The sequence below is a fragment of the Alosa pseudoharengus genome, unplaced genomic scaffold, assembly GCF_046254945.1.
Source record: "Alosa pseudoharengus isolate Yale_2024_CS ecotype anadromous, Long Island Sound unplaced genomic scaffold, YU_APseudo_1.1 YU_APseudo_1.1_scf_9, whole genome shotgun sequence".
In the NCBI taxonomy this organism is placed as follows: Eukaryota; Metazoa; Chordata; class Actinopteri; order Clupeiformes; family Clupeidae; genus Alosa; species Alosa pseudoharengus.
Genome location: NW_027468881.1, coordinates 1,332,081 through 1,349,610, shown reverse-complemented (window position 1 = coordinate 1,349,610; position 17,530 = coordinate 1,332,081). Strand labels below are relative to the sequence as shown.

At 42.1% G+C, this 17,530-nt stretch overlaps 1 protein-coding gene across 4 annotated transcripts in view; it reads left to right on the top strand.

Annotated features, from left to right (window-relative positions):
* The window catches only part of mlh3 (mutL homolog 3 (E. coli)), a 52,860-nt gene that overhangs the window by 26,975 nt on the left and 8,355 nt on the right, over positions 1–17,530 (top strand). For 2 of the 4 annotated variants that reach the window (XM_076277438.1, XM_076277439.1), the window contains exons 7-9: positions 11,950–12,109; positions 13,991–14,014; positions 14,144–14,222. In XM_076277438.1, coding sequence (XP_076133553.1) covers positions 11,950–12,109; positions 13,991–14,014; positions 14,144–14,222 — 263 coding nt within the window. Of the gene's footprint in view, positions 1–11,949; positions 12,110–13,990; positions 14,015–14,143; positions 14,223–17,530 lie in introns of those variants that run through there. The other 2 variants (XM_076277440.1, XM_076277441.1) reach the window with 2 other exon arrangements.

The following is a 17,530-nucleotide window of genomic DNA, read 5'->3' as shown; positions in this document are numbered from 1 at the left end:
GGTGTGAGGACTGGACAGGACAGGGATGAGGAGGCCACTGTGCCTTATAGCTAGGAAGAGAATAAGATAAGAAGGCCTTATTTCACCAAACTGGAAGGAACCAGAAAAACGTATCTATGCATTACAAAGGATGCATGATGGGAAGATGGCGTGAGAGGGTGGCACTTCTCAAGGGCTGAGGAGTATAAAATATAGTGTATAGCAATCCGTAGGGGAGATCTTGTCGGGGGCCCCAGCTGATGACATCTCCCTATTGCTTTGATGGTTGGTCTGGACTTTGGTTGGGCTGTACTATCATTGCAATACGGTGAATAAAGATCAACAGTCTTCGGAAAATCTTCTATCTACATTGTCTCCTTCGGACGCCTTGTTCCAGAGTGCTAAATTACTAAATAGTCATGTGGTAATTGTTAATTGGACAATTGGATTTGGAAGTGGACATTTTCTAGCCTGGAAAATCCAGACCCTGGTAATCTCGAAAGATTAAGGGTCTGGCCACGAACAATGTAATGGCCCAACTCGAGCAGCGGCATCAAGCATGCATTTGAAAATCTCACTGCAAGCAATTGGATAACACAAGACCAATATTTACTCTGAATGATTCCGGACTTCGACACAATTGGATAACACTATGACCAATGTTTACTGACCTCCAACGTTGCAGCGTTGTCATCATCAGTTTAGCTCGCCTCTGGTCCGCATATATCAGATACGCCGATTTGATTGGCTCCCCGGGATGCAAGGGGTAAAAGTAACGTGCATCATTGCTCATTCCATTGTGCTCTCGCGGGAACTCTGGATTTCCAGGGTAGACATTTTCCACGACAGTATCCTGATTGGAGTGCGCTTCTCTGTTTACTTTCGACGCAGTACTACTAACCGCTGCTAAGAAACTAGTCCCTTATAATGTTATGCAAGGATAGAATAATGTTAGAAATCAAATTATCAACAGACATTTACATCTAGTCTGCCGTTATAATTTATTTGTCTGCCGTTATAATGTATTTGCCTGGGTACTGTGGAGTGGGTAAGACTGTTTTTAGTGGCAGGCTGACACATACTGATGACTTGCGCTAGCTTAGCACCTGCGAACTCTGCAACTAGAAGGACTGGATAACACGTGTTGACAGGGGGAAGCTGTGGCCTTCTGGTTAGCGCTTCGGACTTGTAACCGGAGGGTTGCCGGTTCGAACCCCGACCAGTAGGCACAGTTGTGGTCGCTGACGTTTCCTTATCTAGCCTACAGCAAGTGCACACATCAACAATAACAATTAAAGTGTTCTCGTTGACTGAAATGGAGGAAAATCTGTGATTTTGTTTGATATTGACATGGCAATGCGAATGTAACTTCTTGTGCAGGCTACGGTTACGGAGTCAAGTTAGGTGGAAAGTTATATAGGCTAAATTACTCAGATAGACACAATAGTACATTTTGAAAATGAACGAACTAAAATAAAATACATTTTAATTAAATAGACTAGGCCTACTCATTAATTATTTTCAAAAGCTGAGCCGCATCAGAGGGATCAAAGAGCCGCAGGTTGCCGACCCCTGAGCTAGGCTATCATAAAAAAGTTGTATTGTTTGCATGATAAAATCTTGATTTTTTAATATGATCACATTTTCCAGATTGCATGTAATCCATTACTACCCAACTCTGGATAAAGCCCTGTAGTGCAGTAGCCGGAATCATGACTTATGTCTCACCGGTGCTTCTATCTGGACATTCAACTCTCTACACATAACATTAGATAAACACCAAATTGTACATATGTGACAAGACACCTCAAACCCCCAGATTATTAGAGTTTTATGGAATATAACAACAAGCGGTAATTATTAGGGTCCAAGCTAAATTGGAAGAAGGTTGGAGGTCACTGAGGAAATGTGACATATATAGGTATGAGCACACCAGTTTTTATGTCTATGTGAATTGGGTCACAAGATATTGACATGTGGCAGTTTTAACACCACCTATGTACAGAAGTACAGAAAAGTTGGAAAAACAATAGATGTTAGATTCAGAAGTTTACCAGAAATGAAGCGGAAATATTTTTTGTGCATTCTCTTGTAGTTCCTGAAATATGAGCCAAAATGTAAATGTGCATAATATAGCGACCCCTTCTGGACAATTTGTGTCATATTTGATGCATAGCTTCTCTGTGTCGTTACCTGAAGAAACCTATGAAGTTTCATGTCGACCATTTAAAATGGCATATTGACAGCAGAAGTTTGATTGGCCATTGTAGATTAAAGGAGCATTTCACCGCTGGAAAGATAAATGTGTATTTAAATTGGGATATTTATGTTGTAGAAATGTGAAATCATCATTGAAGTCAGTGCCTTCTTGACTGAGAAAAAGCCGGAAATGTGTTTTTGGCTCATGTCAGTGAAAGCCAACAACTCCCAGAATTCCCTGCCCTTCACTGTTGACCTGCGAGGCCACTCCCCAGGAAGTAGCCTACAGTGGGTATCAGTTAAGTTTGGACGGTTTCCTGCATGAATCACGCACGAATCGCGTACCATATTCTCGGCAGAAATGGCACAAACTGCAGTTGACCCAAACAACCACCAGGTTGTTCTTGGGAGTTCTGCCACTACTATTTTTGATGCGACTTGACTTACTGCTTCCATGACGCATCCAGTTTCCAAGTCAGTAGGACAATCAGAGACAGTTGAGCCATTACCAAACATATATGATAATACAATAGCGTGAGTTTATATCAGGCGATTTTGCCGGGGCTTCAGCCCCGAATTAGGTTGTCCTCATCCTGCTTTGAACAGAGTTGTATAGCTTTTTAAGCACCATCAGTTTGGAAAAAGCCTGCGCTGCACAAGTGACTGACCTACCGAAATAAGTTCTAATGCGTCAACAAATGCAAATGCATGTCAAATGCATGTCAAAAAACTCCAACAAATGGAAATTCACACCGCTACTGCCTTCAAACAAATATGTCTCATTCGAATTCCATGCCATCACAGTGATTGGCCCAGCAAAACTCTACGTGCTGGTCATCTACCGCCCTCCAGGCTAACTAGGCGACTTTATGGATGAACTTGACACTCTGCTGTCCTCCATCCCTGAGTATGACTGTCCGCTTCTTGTCCTCGGCGATATGAACATCCACTTAGATGCCCCTGACTCAGCAGACTTTTTGGCCCTGATCCACTCCTTTGACCACTCAACACCTTCTCCTCTCTGGAGGTTAATGAGGCCACATACTCGCTCTGCTCCACACTGAGCTCGTGTCTAGACGAGCTGTGCCCTCTTACCACAAGGCCAGCTCGATCCAAACACTCTCATCCATGGCTAAATGATACCCTCCGATCGCAGCGCACCAAACTCAGAGCCGCGAAGAGGAAATGGCACAAATCCAAACTAACTGATGACCTCAAAAACTACCAGACACTCCTGACCTCCTTCTCAGCCAGCATCACTGCTGCTAAGACTGCTTTCTACAATGACAAAATCAACAGCGCTACAGACACTCGAAAACTTTTCTCAACCTTCAAATCGCTACTCAACCCTCAGCTGCCTCCTCCTCCATCCAGCCTTACTGCGGATACCCTCGCCTCATTTTTTACAAACAAAGTGGCGGCAATCAGCAGTCAATTCTCTACATGCCCACTCAACGCATCTGACTCAGATACCGCACTCCTACAACCTCTAGGGACTGCTGGAACATCTTTTTCAGCATTCACGCCTCTCTCCGAGAGTGAAGTTTCTAGACTCCTGACATGCAGCCGTCCTACCACATGCTCGCTGGACCCTATACCTACGAGCCTACTTCAGTCCATCAGCCCGACCATCGCACCAGCTATCACACATGTGATCAATGCCTCGCTAACCTCCGGCACATTTCCAACAGCGTTCAAAATGGCCCGGGTAACACCGTTACTTAAGAAAGCTTCTCTCAACCCTGCTCAAGTCGAGAACTACAGCCCTTTCTCACTCCTGCCTTTCCTATCCAAAGGCATTGAACGAGCAGTCTCCAAACAGGTCTCTGACTTCCTTTCACAGAACAACCTTCTGGATCCAAATCAGTCTGGGTTCAAAAGCGGCCACTCTACCGAAACGGCTCTGCTGTCTATAACAGAAGCCTTAAAAGAAGCCAGGGCAACCGCTCGGTCATCAGTACTCATTCTGCTTGACTTATCGGCTGCCTTTGAAACGGTTAATCACTGCATCCTTCTCTCTATACTCGCTAACATGGGAATCTCCGGTTCTGCTCTCTCCTGGTTTGAATCCTACCTCACAGGACGCTTGTTTAACGTATCATATCAGCTATCACGTCAGCTTTCTGCACCTCACCATCTCACCACAGGGGTCCCCCAGGGCTCAGTGCTGGGCCCCCTTCTCTTTGCTATCTACACCACCTCCTAGGGACAGATTATCTGTTCGCATGGCTTCTCATACCACTGCAATGCAGACGACACACAGCTCTATCTGTCCTTTCTACCTGATGACCCCTTGGTTTCAGCACGGATCTCGGATTGCCTCTCAGACATAGCTACATGGATGAAGGCACACCACCTCCAGCTGAACCTCTCAAAGACTGAACTGCTGGTCCTCCCAGCTAAACCTACCATACACCACAACATCAACATCAAATTTGACTCCCTGTCTGTTTACCTACCAGGAATGCAAGAAATCTAGGTGTTGTTATCGACAACCAACTAAACTTCTCAGATCATGTTGCCTCAGTCGCCCGGTCATGCCGTTTCGCACTCTACAACATACGGAAAATCAGGACTTACTTGACTCAAGATGCTACCCAACTTCTGGTTCAGGCAATAGTCATCTCACGACTCGACTACTGCAACGCCCTCCTGACAGGTCTCCCAGCCCTTCAGATGATCCAGAACGCGGCGGCGCGCCTGGTCTACAACCAACCCAAAAGGACACATGTTACCCCACTGCTCATCCAGCTTCACTGGCTACCTATGGCGGCCCGCATCAAATTCAAGGCTCTAACCCTTGCCTACAAAGTAGTCTCCGGTTCTGCTCCCACCTACTTGAATGCCCTCATACAGACATATGCTACCTCCAGACCGCTGCGCTCCTCTGATGAACGACGGCTAGCTCTACCACCGGTACGCTCAGGCCAATCCAAACTTTTCTCATCTGTTCCTCGTTGGTGGAACCAGAGTTTCCGCTAGAAAAAAATGGTGCCGGTCAAAGTGACCGGCAGAGGTTTAGTTTTCCGGACATTTTGATGATATGCCGGTCAAATATCCTATTATCCCTTCTTAATTAGTCAAATTGAGGACAACTGGATACAGGCTATGTAGCTTAAAGAATGACATAATCAGGCTGTATAGAATGCAACATGTTCATTAGCCTAACTTAAACATGCCTAACAAGATCTAGCCAGTATATTTTCATGGACAGCAAGGGTCCGCTTCGTTCGTGGTTTTAAAAAGGCTACGTTGTTTGTTGCTGCTACCCACGTTATCTCCAGTGGTGACTGTTTAACTTACACAGATGCGCACACACAAGAATGAGCACTCACACCCACTACCCCCTAATGCTATGCCTCTTTATTTGATAACAATAAATTAAGACATGTTTCCTATTCTGGGAAATGTTTAATTTCTTTTTCTTTCGGCCGCGGTTCAATGATACCGTTTAATTGTGCCAGAAATTATCCGCGGACCAGTAATCGCCTCGTCGAGGAGGCCCTAATCCTGCAGATCATAGACAGAGAACGCATAGGCCTACTGTATGCTTTGGGTAAAGAACACTTTGCATGTCCAGTGTACACGGAGAATGACAGTGTCTTGGAGCGGCCGCACCTCCCGCAACTCCACTTCCAATGTCACTGATTCCGACAGATACGCCCGACACTTCTGCTTTTTATCTGGTGGTGGTGGAGTTGACCGGACATCTGAGGCTTCAGACGTTACCAATTTATCATCATCCATCGCGTCTGGCCTCTCTGGCCTCTGTCTTTTAAGGCTAGTCTGCCTGGGCCTGGCCATGTTTGAACCGCCTCACTCATTTGTTCGTTGGAAGCGTGCGCTTCCTATTTGAAATGCAGCATGTTGTTTAATAGCTTACTTTTCAAACGAGCCTGTTCATTTAAAAACATGTCTTATTCTCAAATTCAGATTGCGTTAGGGGACGGGATTATTAGCCAATTTCAATCGGACAATTTGACCGGAGAGATTTAATTTTGTCGGACATTTAATTTTTTTTTCGGCCAATGTCCGGTAATTACCGGACAACGGAAACCCTGGGTGGAACACACTGCCAGTTCCTACAAGGGCAGGGACATCCCTCTCCATTTTCAAAAAACTCCTGAAGACCCAGCTCTTTAGAGAACATCTCCTCTCATAGCACCACTTACAACAAGTCTTGCTGATCCTAGCACTCACCAGCCGTCTTAAACTGACACGTAACTGTTAAAAACAGCACTCACTGATGCACTTATTCTTACTGTATTCTACCGTTTTTTTTAAATTGTCCTAAAAATGTTGAGAATTGCTTTAAAACTTAAACTGTTTATCATGTTGTAAGTCGCTTTGGCTAAAAATGCGTCAGCCAAATGTAATGTAATGTAATTGCAGACAAATTAACCCATAAAGCCGTACCGTCAATTCCGATGTGAACATACCAGTGCAAATAACTCAAGCGAAGACGGCTCTGGTCATCCCATCTTACCCTCCCCCCCACTTCCTCTAGCCCACCATTCAGGCTATGAAGACCTGCGGGGAGTAAAACGACTTGTTGCCGTTTTGGGACATTAAGCTACGTTAAGCTTTTTCACGTTAAGCCCCCCTCCCCCACCCCCTTCTTTCACAAGCAGTGCAGCTTTCTGAAGCGGTGCTTTCTGAAGCAAATGTAACAACAAACACCACCAATATTGTTGTGTGGCAATACAAGTATCCAGGGTTTGCGCAAGTAGCCTAAATAGGCTATATAAATAAATTAATTAATAAAATCCTTAACGTGAAAAAGCTTAACGTAGCTTAATGTCCCAAAATGACAACAAGTCGTTTTACTCCCCGTATGCGCTCATTATAAAGAAAGTTTAACGTGTCCCAAAAACAGCTATCAATTAATCACCAAACATCTTTTAAACAAGTCTTGCCAGGAGCAACACCTAGCAAAAAAAAAAAAAAAATGATAAAAATAGGTCTACGCCTAATAATGGTTGGAATGGAAAAATGCAAATTATGTTTTAAGAAACAAATGCTCCTGTTACCCTGCAGAAGTTTCAAAGTAGCCTACACCCAGCCTAAGCCTACTTCAGAACACCTCATTGACTGTCTATAGTAGGCTACAACTTTGATTCAATAAAAAGATTTCTAAAGAAAAACATCGCATCATTACTCCTGCCTGGATTCGAACTCAGGACTGCCTGAAAGAACAGACCTGTTCTGGATACACGTGCATTAACCCACTCGACCGTCAGAGAACGCTAGCTGCATCGAGTATTGGGTAAGACTATACACTGGTTGCTGTGGCACAGCCTTGAGTGACCGAATTCGTTTTCCTTTGTCATATGAACACTGTCATTTTGTTAACATTTTGTTAAGGAGATGCTGTAGGCAAAGGCTATATTTCAACCTTGTTAGTGTAGGTTTCTGGGCAGCATATTTATGTTCTGTTAGCAAGCAAACTTCTCATGACTGCCGACAAAGTAGCCTACTGCCAGCTGACGAAGCTCTCATTTTAAAACATTACTGAGAGACAGGCACTGTACAATCAAGAAATCCTGCCACTGAATCCAAAACTATGTTTGACATTATGTACAAAGCTTATATAGGCTACAGTGGACTAGCATGTTGCAGGGGCTGCTAAAACGCTCCTCCGACAATGCTGTCGAGCGCTCCGTCCGGTACGACCACGGAACACCACAGTGGACTTATGCTGCTCCCAAGCGGCTGCAGTTGTACTTACATTTCACGCAGCTGCGTGAATCACGTTTTTTGTGAATGAAGTGTCCATTTTTAACTAGTACCCACTGTACAAGCACACAGAGGGACTCATTAATGTAACATGTTGGCACTAATAAGGATTCTAAAATTAAAACGATCATTGTTTTATGTTGCACTCAATCTTTTTTGCCATATATCCAAGGTCCTGTTCTTCATACGTAAGTTTTCAAAAATCGCTATTTTGCAAACGTTAACAGCACATCATTATTGCCTGTTTGCACGAAGGTCGTGTATTTTACATATTTTCATGTCAGATGCCCCGCGAATTGACAGCATAAACTACCATATCCGACATTTAACTAATGTCCAGCAGCAGCAGAATTTGCTACTAATTACTAATTACTTCTAATTCTGCTAACCAAAATTTCTGCGTCTAATTCAGCTTTGACCGTTTCATGTAGAAACTTCGTTCAAACTTTGTAACGTAGGTCTTGAAAAGGACACTTGAGCAATGTATTTTTCATTTTTGTAAACTTTATACTTTTTGAGATATTAGCAAAAAACAAGCTTATTTTCCCCATAGACTTTGCATTGGCACTATGACATCACAATAGGCTAATTAAATTGATTTGCACCTGTATCGACGGCCAGCTGCTCAACTAGGCCCCATCAAAGAGCCAGTTAAACTGATTGCACCTGTATCAACTGCTTTCTGCTCAACTAGGCCAACTCTCTCTGTGTCTCTCCATTCTACAAGGATATAAGGCACATTCCATCCAACTTCTATCCATTCATCCCCTTCAAACCATTCACTCATCCACTCATTAAACTATCTATCAACATCCATTAAACAATCTGCCTATCAACATCCATTCAACTTTGTCTATCAACATCCATTACACTATCTACATTCAACTTTTAAACTATATACTCTGTCTCAGGCTTTAAGCATACAATCTGGCTCTCTTAAGACTACAGATCCTGTTCAACTATTTACTCTGTTCACAACTAGGAAACTATTTAAACTACTCAACTATTTAACTGTTCAACCATTTCAACTGTCAGTTGTCATCAAGTCCCACCAATTGTTTCCTCTGCCCACAACTGTTTCCAAATAAAAGGTTGTTTTGCATTTTCATGCACTGGTAATTTCCTAGTTAGTTGTGCGATATTCCCCACTCCCCTGCTCCGGGGAGAAGGATCCCCCGGCCGCATGCCTCCTTCCCCTTCTCATCTTCTATGTATGAGACCTTCTCAGCAGCAAGCACAGGCGCTTGCAAAGTATATAGGGTGCCCACTTCCCACACAGTGACATATGATTGACTTGACGTGCAAATGAGCGATAGAAAACTGATAAACGCAAATGAAAGCTAAAAAATTCTCCGACTTTTTTTTTGCGAGCACTCTTGGGAAGATGCCACCCTGGGCGGCTGCCCATAGCCTACTGCCCATATGAAAAGCCGCCCCTAATTTAGGATATGTTGTAAAATATCAAAGTTGTAGGACGTTTACATAGGTTAAACTATGTATGTTTGGCTTAAACTGTATGTTTATTTTGTCCCATATGCCCGATGTTTCATTCATCCGGACCATGAGGGAGGAATTAAACACTATGTCGTCAACCTTTTTTCCCAATTGAAATCACAATTTATCTAATAGGCTACATAAATGGAGCAACACTAAGGATAAGAAAATAAACCACATCCAACATGAACTTTTAATTAAAAAGAAATAGCCTATATGAACAATGTTAAACTTATTATAGCTCATCCTGAGCATCAACAGCTTCTTGATAGCCGCAGTAACGTTAGGCTTTCCCCAGTCTCTCACCTTCGGGATCCTCCTGAGATATGTCTCCGGGACCCCACTGTCCATGTGTGGTGCATAGCTATGGTACTCCACTAGGGTTGGGCACTGAACCACGGTTCTAATATGGCACCGGTGCCGACACAAACGGTAGTAACTGCATCGAATAACAACGTGGATTTCGGTGCCTCATTTCGGTGCTTAAATAACTTTTTTTTTTTTTTTTTAATACGAGGCATCACTGCATGTCATGCGCCATCTCTAACGTCTTGCTCTGATAGCAACACATCCAGATACAGTTAGATGATAAACACTGGATGTATAAACCAGAGGGGTGCACCACATGAGTGGACAGTGTTTGACAGCTTGCGTGAGCCCAAGTAGCTTACTTTAAAGCGATATCGCAATCTCCTGTCAAAATCTAGCAGTGGGCCTAACTACACACAAGCAAAAGGCTATGAAAGAACATCAACAGTAGGCTAGCCTAGCCTATACATTACACAATATCCTTGCTAATGCGCTAACTGACATTTATTTGAAATGTTATCAAAGTTGTAAGGTGAAAACTTTATTTCACGGTGTGTTAAACAACATAATGGCATGATATTAATCTTTCATGTGCATGAGGTCCATATAGCATCACAATGAATATGAAGATCATGTTAAAAGTTAGCTGGCAAAAACAAATATGTAGGTTACATACCTGATGTCACTGAGCTGTCAAAGAGGCTACGAAACCATCTCCGTACGTTATCGCTAATTAAACTCAGCTGACTGGTGTTAGCGCATAGCCATAGTTGCTGTTAAAATGCCTTCTGCTGGGAATCTTAACACTTCAACACCGACATGTAACCTAACATGTTCAAAACTACTGCGTGTTATGGGTTAAGACATACAATTTCTTGAAGCATTTGGCAACACACTGAATTAACTGGAAAGTAGAGTCCCTGTTAGATTAGCTTGCTTGCAAATGCCGTTGTCCATGACCTGCCAGTTTTATGGCAAGCGGTTTTAACATACCTTATGGCAAACCGCCTACACTGGGTAAACTTGAAAGCAGAGCTTACCATTGTGTGTGCATGCATGGCAAGCTGTTTTAACATTTAAATGTATTATTCATAGGGGCAATGAGATATTGATAGTAAATTAAATATAACAGTTCAATTTCATGTTCAAATTTGTCTCATCAATAAAAAAAGCAATTCATGCTTTAGACAATTTTAATTTAAAATATTTTAAAAACAAAGTACCGGTTCAGGCACCGTTTCGGCACCGGCACCGTTTTAAAATATCGTTTTAGCACCGGTATCGGATAAAACCCAAACGATACCCAACCCTATACTCCACTGCTGTTTCCTTAGCCGATTTCGCAATTTCTTCAAGAAGAAACTGGCATCACTGAAATTCATGGCCTGGTGGACAGCAAGAGCACTGACACCACCAGTCCTCCCCAGCTTGAGTCAGCCCAGGCTCTTCCTACTAAACGACAGGCAGGTCTTGCTCTTTTGCTGCAGCAGCTGCTGCGGCCGCCTCCTCCAGATCTTCAATATCCCATTCTGCCATCATCGTTACTTCTCAGCTTTCTCCGAAGAGCAAGGGCCTAACCTGGTAGCATAGCTTCAAAGAAAGATGGAGGACACTATTTGTACATTCTGGGAGTGGGGTCCCACCCCCTATGGGTGGGTTGAAAACATGCAGAACTAGCGAATTAATTTTTTTGCATCATCGGCCGATTTTTTTCCAGGCAGGAAATACAGATATCTCTTGTCTCAGGGGAAAATGAGGGAGAGAAATGTGATCATACGAAAATACTACCAGGTTTCTAATGATTTCTAATGAAAGCTTAATGCCAATCGGCGAAGTATCCCTTAATGTAAGCACACACACAAAAAGTCGGCACGTTCCTTTAAAAACAACACCACATTTGGTCGTTGCAATTGGAAGTTGTAAAGCCTATATTTTTATTTGCTCTTGGGAAGTTAGCTCCAATACCGTGATGCACAGGTCCCCCAGAGCTCAGAATTGTGCTATTGTAAAGTATATTGTGCCTATGAGCACAGACGTGTACTTCTGAAGTCTTCTTTATCTCTGAGGTCTGTGTGGAACTCTTGCAACTATTCACATTGAAATAGACTTTGTTTTTATCATAATTCTGTAGTTGAGGGAATATGATGTACTAAATATCTAAGAACTACTTTAGACAGGTATTTTTTTGTGACCGTGTTTTTTTTTAATGTGATGCTGTTGATACTCTTGCAGATCCTGCCAGCCTCTTCTCAGCTCTCTGGGACTGGATATGGAATTTCCTCACAGTGACAAGTCGTGTGTGTTATTGCGGAAAGTTCCTGCATGTTTTCTGGAGAGAGAAAACACCAAGTTGCGCCGTGGTAGACTCTCTGTGGTCAAGTCTCTAGTAGAGGTATAAGTTTGCCTGTCATTCAGCATTCTAATGCATGATGTATGTGTGTTTTTTTGTTGTTGTTCTAAAAACCATAGGAAAATTGTAGTTCTCAAAGCTGGATCTTTGTTAGCTCGGGAATCCTTGATGAGATTTAATGATTGTGTCACTCTAATCACATACTTCCTAAAATTCCTTACGAGCATCAGTTACAGACAGGCAGACAGACAGACGTACACCTCATTACAACAGTTGCGGGAGCCTCCAGCTGAGCTATGTGACTCTGCTATGTGACCAGTGATATGGCAACTGCTCCGTGACAGGCTTTTTACAATAACTTCTGTGGGAAAAATTCTGGCAATAAGGCAACACAGCTAGCAGTAAAAAAGGTACCATCTTTAATTACAATCGAGGATAGAAATCACGACTGGGGACATGTTACCAGCAACAAAGTTCCTGCAGCAAATCCAAGTGATCTTATACCGGTTGATTGCACACAAATACATTGTGTCTAGACAAAACCATTGCATACAGGCATATAACAATACATGGACATTTCATGGATAGAAACTCACAAAAATGCACAATACCCCATATGCATTTTGTCTCTCCTGCTATTGGAGGCTTGTAGAATTCTGGGGTCTGTGCAGTTTTACTGTTCGAGACTTAGCCTGTGTTCTGTTATTCATTGTTTTACCATCTACAATTAATCATCATTTAATGTACAGCTCTGGAAAAAATTGAGAGACCACTGCACATTTGTCTGATGTCATCCTATGGTTGCGGAGTGACATTCAAATGAGTTGACGGTCATATTCAAATTTGCAGTGGTCTCTTAATTCTTTCCAGAGCTGTGTATCACATAGTCACTTGTCTGACTCAGGGACAGCCCTCACTATCCTAACAATGGATGTCGCATAATCTTCATTAGAGAACCGTTTATGGAAAGAGGAAATGGGATGTACAGAAATGTATGACACTCAAATACTGAGGAACATCAGTTCTTTAGAGCATATTGTACGTAAACTATACATTTTTATTAGGGTTGGGTACGGAACACTGTACTATGGAGTAATTGCTTCACGTCAAATCAAACTGAGCCAAATTTCAGTAATTTTTTTATGTGCATCAGGTCCAAGCTGCCTATCGTTCCTATCGTTCCATCCTCGTTTCCTTCACAAAATTAAAGAGCTGCTTGAACACAAACACTCTGATAACTGATGAAGACGCTATCGCATTGAAATGTTTATCATCAGCACCAGTAAAGCTCGGAATAACTAATTGTGTGCTCCAGTCCTTTTTCTGGGTTCAGTCTTCTGAAGGGCCCGAGAGTTGTGATTAAATTGGCACTTGAGCTCTGTTGTCTTTGCAGGTGTAGTCTGAGCAGTGGTGAGAGATAAAGTTTGTTGATTTTTTGGAAAGTCATAGTGATTAATCATTGTGGTTGCACTAATTCCAACTTGTCAGGACATCACATCCACCATTTCGCTAACAAGAAAAGCAAGGGTTTTCGTACTTGGGTGTGTTTTGTGCAGGTAGCCTAAATAGAGGGGACTTCACCGCCTCATCTGTCACAAAACGTTTACACGGACATTAATATTCCAAGTATTGACCATATTAAGAATAACCATATTGTGGATTTAGAGAGTGCATAGTGACCTGGTACAACAAAAGATTAAAAAAATACCCTAAAAATTGGGAAACGGTTCAGCCACACTCATCAGTTATGTTTATTGTTGTCAGTTGGATAATAGGTTGTAAAAAGGTTTTTGGAAACAAGTGAGAGGGCGGTTTTACTCTTCAAACTATACCAGGGGGGTGGGGGCATGTGATATTCAAAAGCTTTCAACATGCATTCAAAATGCTGTTTTATTCTCTCCTGCTTACTGACTGCAAAATTAGGAGTATCTCCGAGAGCAGATTAAGGTGAGCCACCTCCCTTATTTATTTGAACATTATCAATACATAACACTTCTTTAAACAGGAACTCACAAGTCTACATAAAGATTTAATGGTGTGTTGATTATATTGCTAAAATATAGTGTTTTCCATTAGTCGCTGCGTTTGACAAGAAGACTACAGACCACCCTACCACTAACAGTACATAATGTACTAGCATCTCAGGCCTGTCATGGTGAGTCCAGATTACTAATGGTTTTGATGTCTCCTCATATGATGGTGCACATTATTATGTAACGTGTTGTCTGTCATGTCCATGTTGATGTATGTCTATTACTAAGTTATGCTTTGATGAGTCCAAGACAAATTTCCCCATGGGGACATTAAAGTATATTCTATTCTATTTAGGGCTGTCAATCGCTTAAAAAGTTAATCTAATTTATTACATACTCTGTGATTAATTAATCTAAATTAATCACATGCATCCATTTTTGCTATGAACATCTTAAAAACAAGTTTGGCAGATGAGTGAATCAATGAAGAGCCAAACCAACATTATAGAGTTTAAATTTCAATGTCTCTCTCTTTTATGATAATTTTCCCTTTGGCTCAGGCATCTTACTGTAGAAATAGTAGATTGATGCTCCTGTCAACAGTATTGGTCCGGGTGTTCTTTTTAAAACGTAGGCTAACTGTTTCATTCAAAGCAGTGCTTTCTCGTCTGCCTCCTTCAGTCACGATAGCCACACTGCACTGGGTCAAATGTCACTATGAAATGCGATTAATCAGCGCTAAAGTTTTTAACGCGTCATTAATTCTGTAATTAATTAATCGAAATTAATGTGTTATTTTGACAGCCTTAATTCTATTCTATTCTACATCTTTAAACCTGTGTGATTAATAGCATACTTACACTAAACATACATCGTCCCTCCACATTCCTTGGCACCCCTGGTAAAGTTGGTATGAATATGTCATGTTTTGCTCAAAGTCTTACTGCTGCATTAACAAAATAACAGCCTGGTTGGATGTGATAAGGCATTGAAAACAGGTCTGAAAAGCTACAATCATATTTTTGTGAATTCAATTGCTTGGAACAGCAGAAGAAATGCTACATATTATTCCTTCAAAAAGACGCACAATGAGACTTCCGGTGGCGAGCTAGCTGGCATGGCTGCGTAATTTCACAGCTCCGGTATCAGCATTAAAATTCCCCATTTAATTCAGTATTCTATTCACTCAAATCGATTAATATATACAATAATGAGCGGGGACAAATCCAAGAGAGGAGGACGGACACAAAATAACGTGGGAAGAGATATAGAGAAAGAGGCTGTAGCCAGCGACATCCTACAGGATGGAGACTATGAAGGCAACGAAAGTTTGGTGTCAATTCGTGAAGCCGGAGCGAGGTTGTGGCTACAGGAATGGCAACGCTACGAGCTGAACTGAAAAGTGATCTGTTCGTATTTCGCAAGTGCTTTGGAGAGGATATAAAAAACAAATTGCCGAATTCACGACAGAAACAAACAGAAAAATGCAAGATTTGACCGGCCACATAGAAGGACTGGAGAAGAGTGTTACAGAACTGGCGAAGAACATGGCCGATGCAGAGTGGTGGGACATTGGAGTCAAGGGTGCTCTCACTCAACTGCTTTCTAGTCAGAGAGCATTGCAAGAGAAGGTGACCGAGTTGGAAGGACATTCCAGATGCAAAAATATTCGAATTTATGGCATTCCAGAGGATGCAGAGGGCAGCCCCACGGCTGTGTTAGTCGCTAATATGATAGACGAAACTGGGAGATGATCTTGCTGGGGCAAAGGCAAAGGCACCGAAACCAACTGCAAACGCTCCACCGCACTCTATGGTGGTCTGCTTCCTCCAGTTCTCAGTTAAAGAGAAGATAATATATACCGCCTGGAAGAAAGAATGTATTTTGACCATGATTGTGCAGAGGCTGTGCAGAAGAGGAGGAAGGAATATGCACCGTTAAGAAGGCCTTGAAGGAGAATGGAATACGTTTCCAGACTCCCCTAGCTAGAATGCGAGTTCATTTTAAGACGGGCCCGGTCACGTATAACAACGCGATACAAGCAGTGGAGGATTTGCGAAAGCGTGGGCTTAGCATGGACAAAGTAATTTGTGGGACCAAGACCGAGGGCATTACGGAGGAAATGCTGGCCAGACTGATGCCATGGGAGATGACTGAGACCCGACCCAGTGGAGAGAGGGAGCAGTTCCAGCAACAGGTTCGTGAGAGATTGAAGAAGGTATCGCAGGACGGAGACAGGCCCCGTGGCGGAGGAGGAATGATTTAACCAGTAATAATTCCTCATTGTTGGATTACGTTAACTGCTGATACCTTTATATCATAGACTGAAAGCCACAATACTTTTTTTTCCTTGTTGAGGGACCCCATTCTGTGGCCAACACCTTTTTTGTTGGAAGCTCTGTTCAACGCTTTGTATTATAGTTCTTGGAGTTTTCTTATTTTTTTTCTTTTTGTTGATTGTTTGAGGTCAGTGGGGTACAACATTACAAAGGTAAACTCTTTGCTTTATCAGTACTATAACGTACTCTCTCTGAATGTGAATGGGCTAAATAATCCAATTAAATGCAGTAAAATGATAGCTAAGATTAAAACTGAGAAGATCAACATAGCATTTTGGCAGGAGACTCACTTGGAACACGAAAAGTTAAAAAAGCTAGGCTTACAGAAAGGTGTTTGATTTATTCGCATCAGAAACTTTTGGAACACTAATCTGTGCAGGAGATTTTAATATACTGCTTAATCCTCTGTTTAAGCAGTATATTAAAGACAGAATTGAAATGCATATCTATAGGGGGAGAGGAATATAGAGTGAGTCTATATTCAGACGATGTACTAGTTACGTTAAGGGACCCAGGTTCTGGCCTGCCCATACTGATGAAAATGCTGGAAACATATGGAACATACTCAGGATATGTTCCTAACGTACAGAAAACCCAAGCTATTGCATTCAGTTACACCCCCCCACAAGAATTTATTGAGAAATACAATTTCAAATTTAAGTACTTGGGAGTGTATTTACATAAAGACCAATCACAGTTATTTGATGTAAATTATAATCACATAAACAAAAAGATACACGATGATTTTAATAGGTGGGGACTTCTTCCTCTTGACTTTGGTGATAGAATCAGATCAGTTAAAATTAATATTCTCCCCAGATTATTATATCTTTTTCTATCACTTCCAATCGAAATTCCGCTAAAACAGTTTAGAGAATGGAATAAGTCGCGATTCATTTGGAACAATAGGAGGCCCAGGGTAAAATTCTCTACCCTTCAGTTACCGAGGGAGGGGGGGGGGGGGGGCATGGCCCTTTCAACGTTAAAGGATTATTATATATCAACTTAGTTGAGGCCTCTTGTATGCTGGTGTAACCCATTGTATGAAGCCAGATGGAAGACTATAGAGGTTTCTCTAACAAATACACCAATCCAGGCATTGATAGGCTGTGTTGATAGAGAGAGAGAAATATTGCAAATAGAAAGTCAGT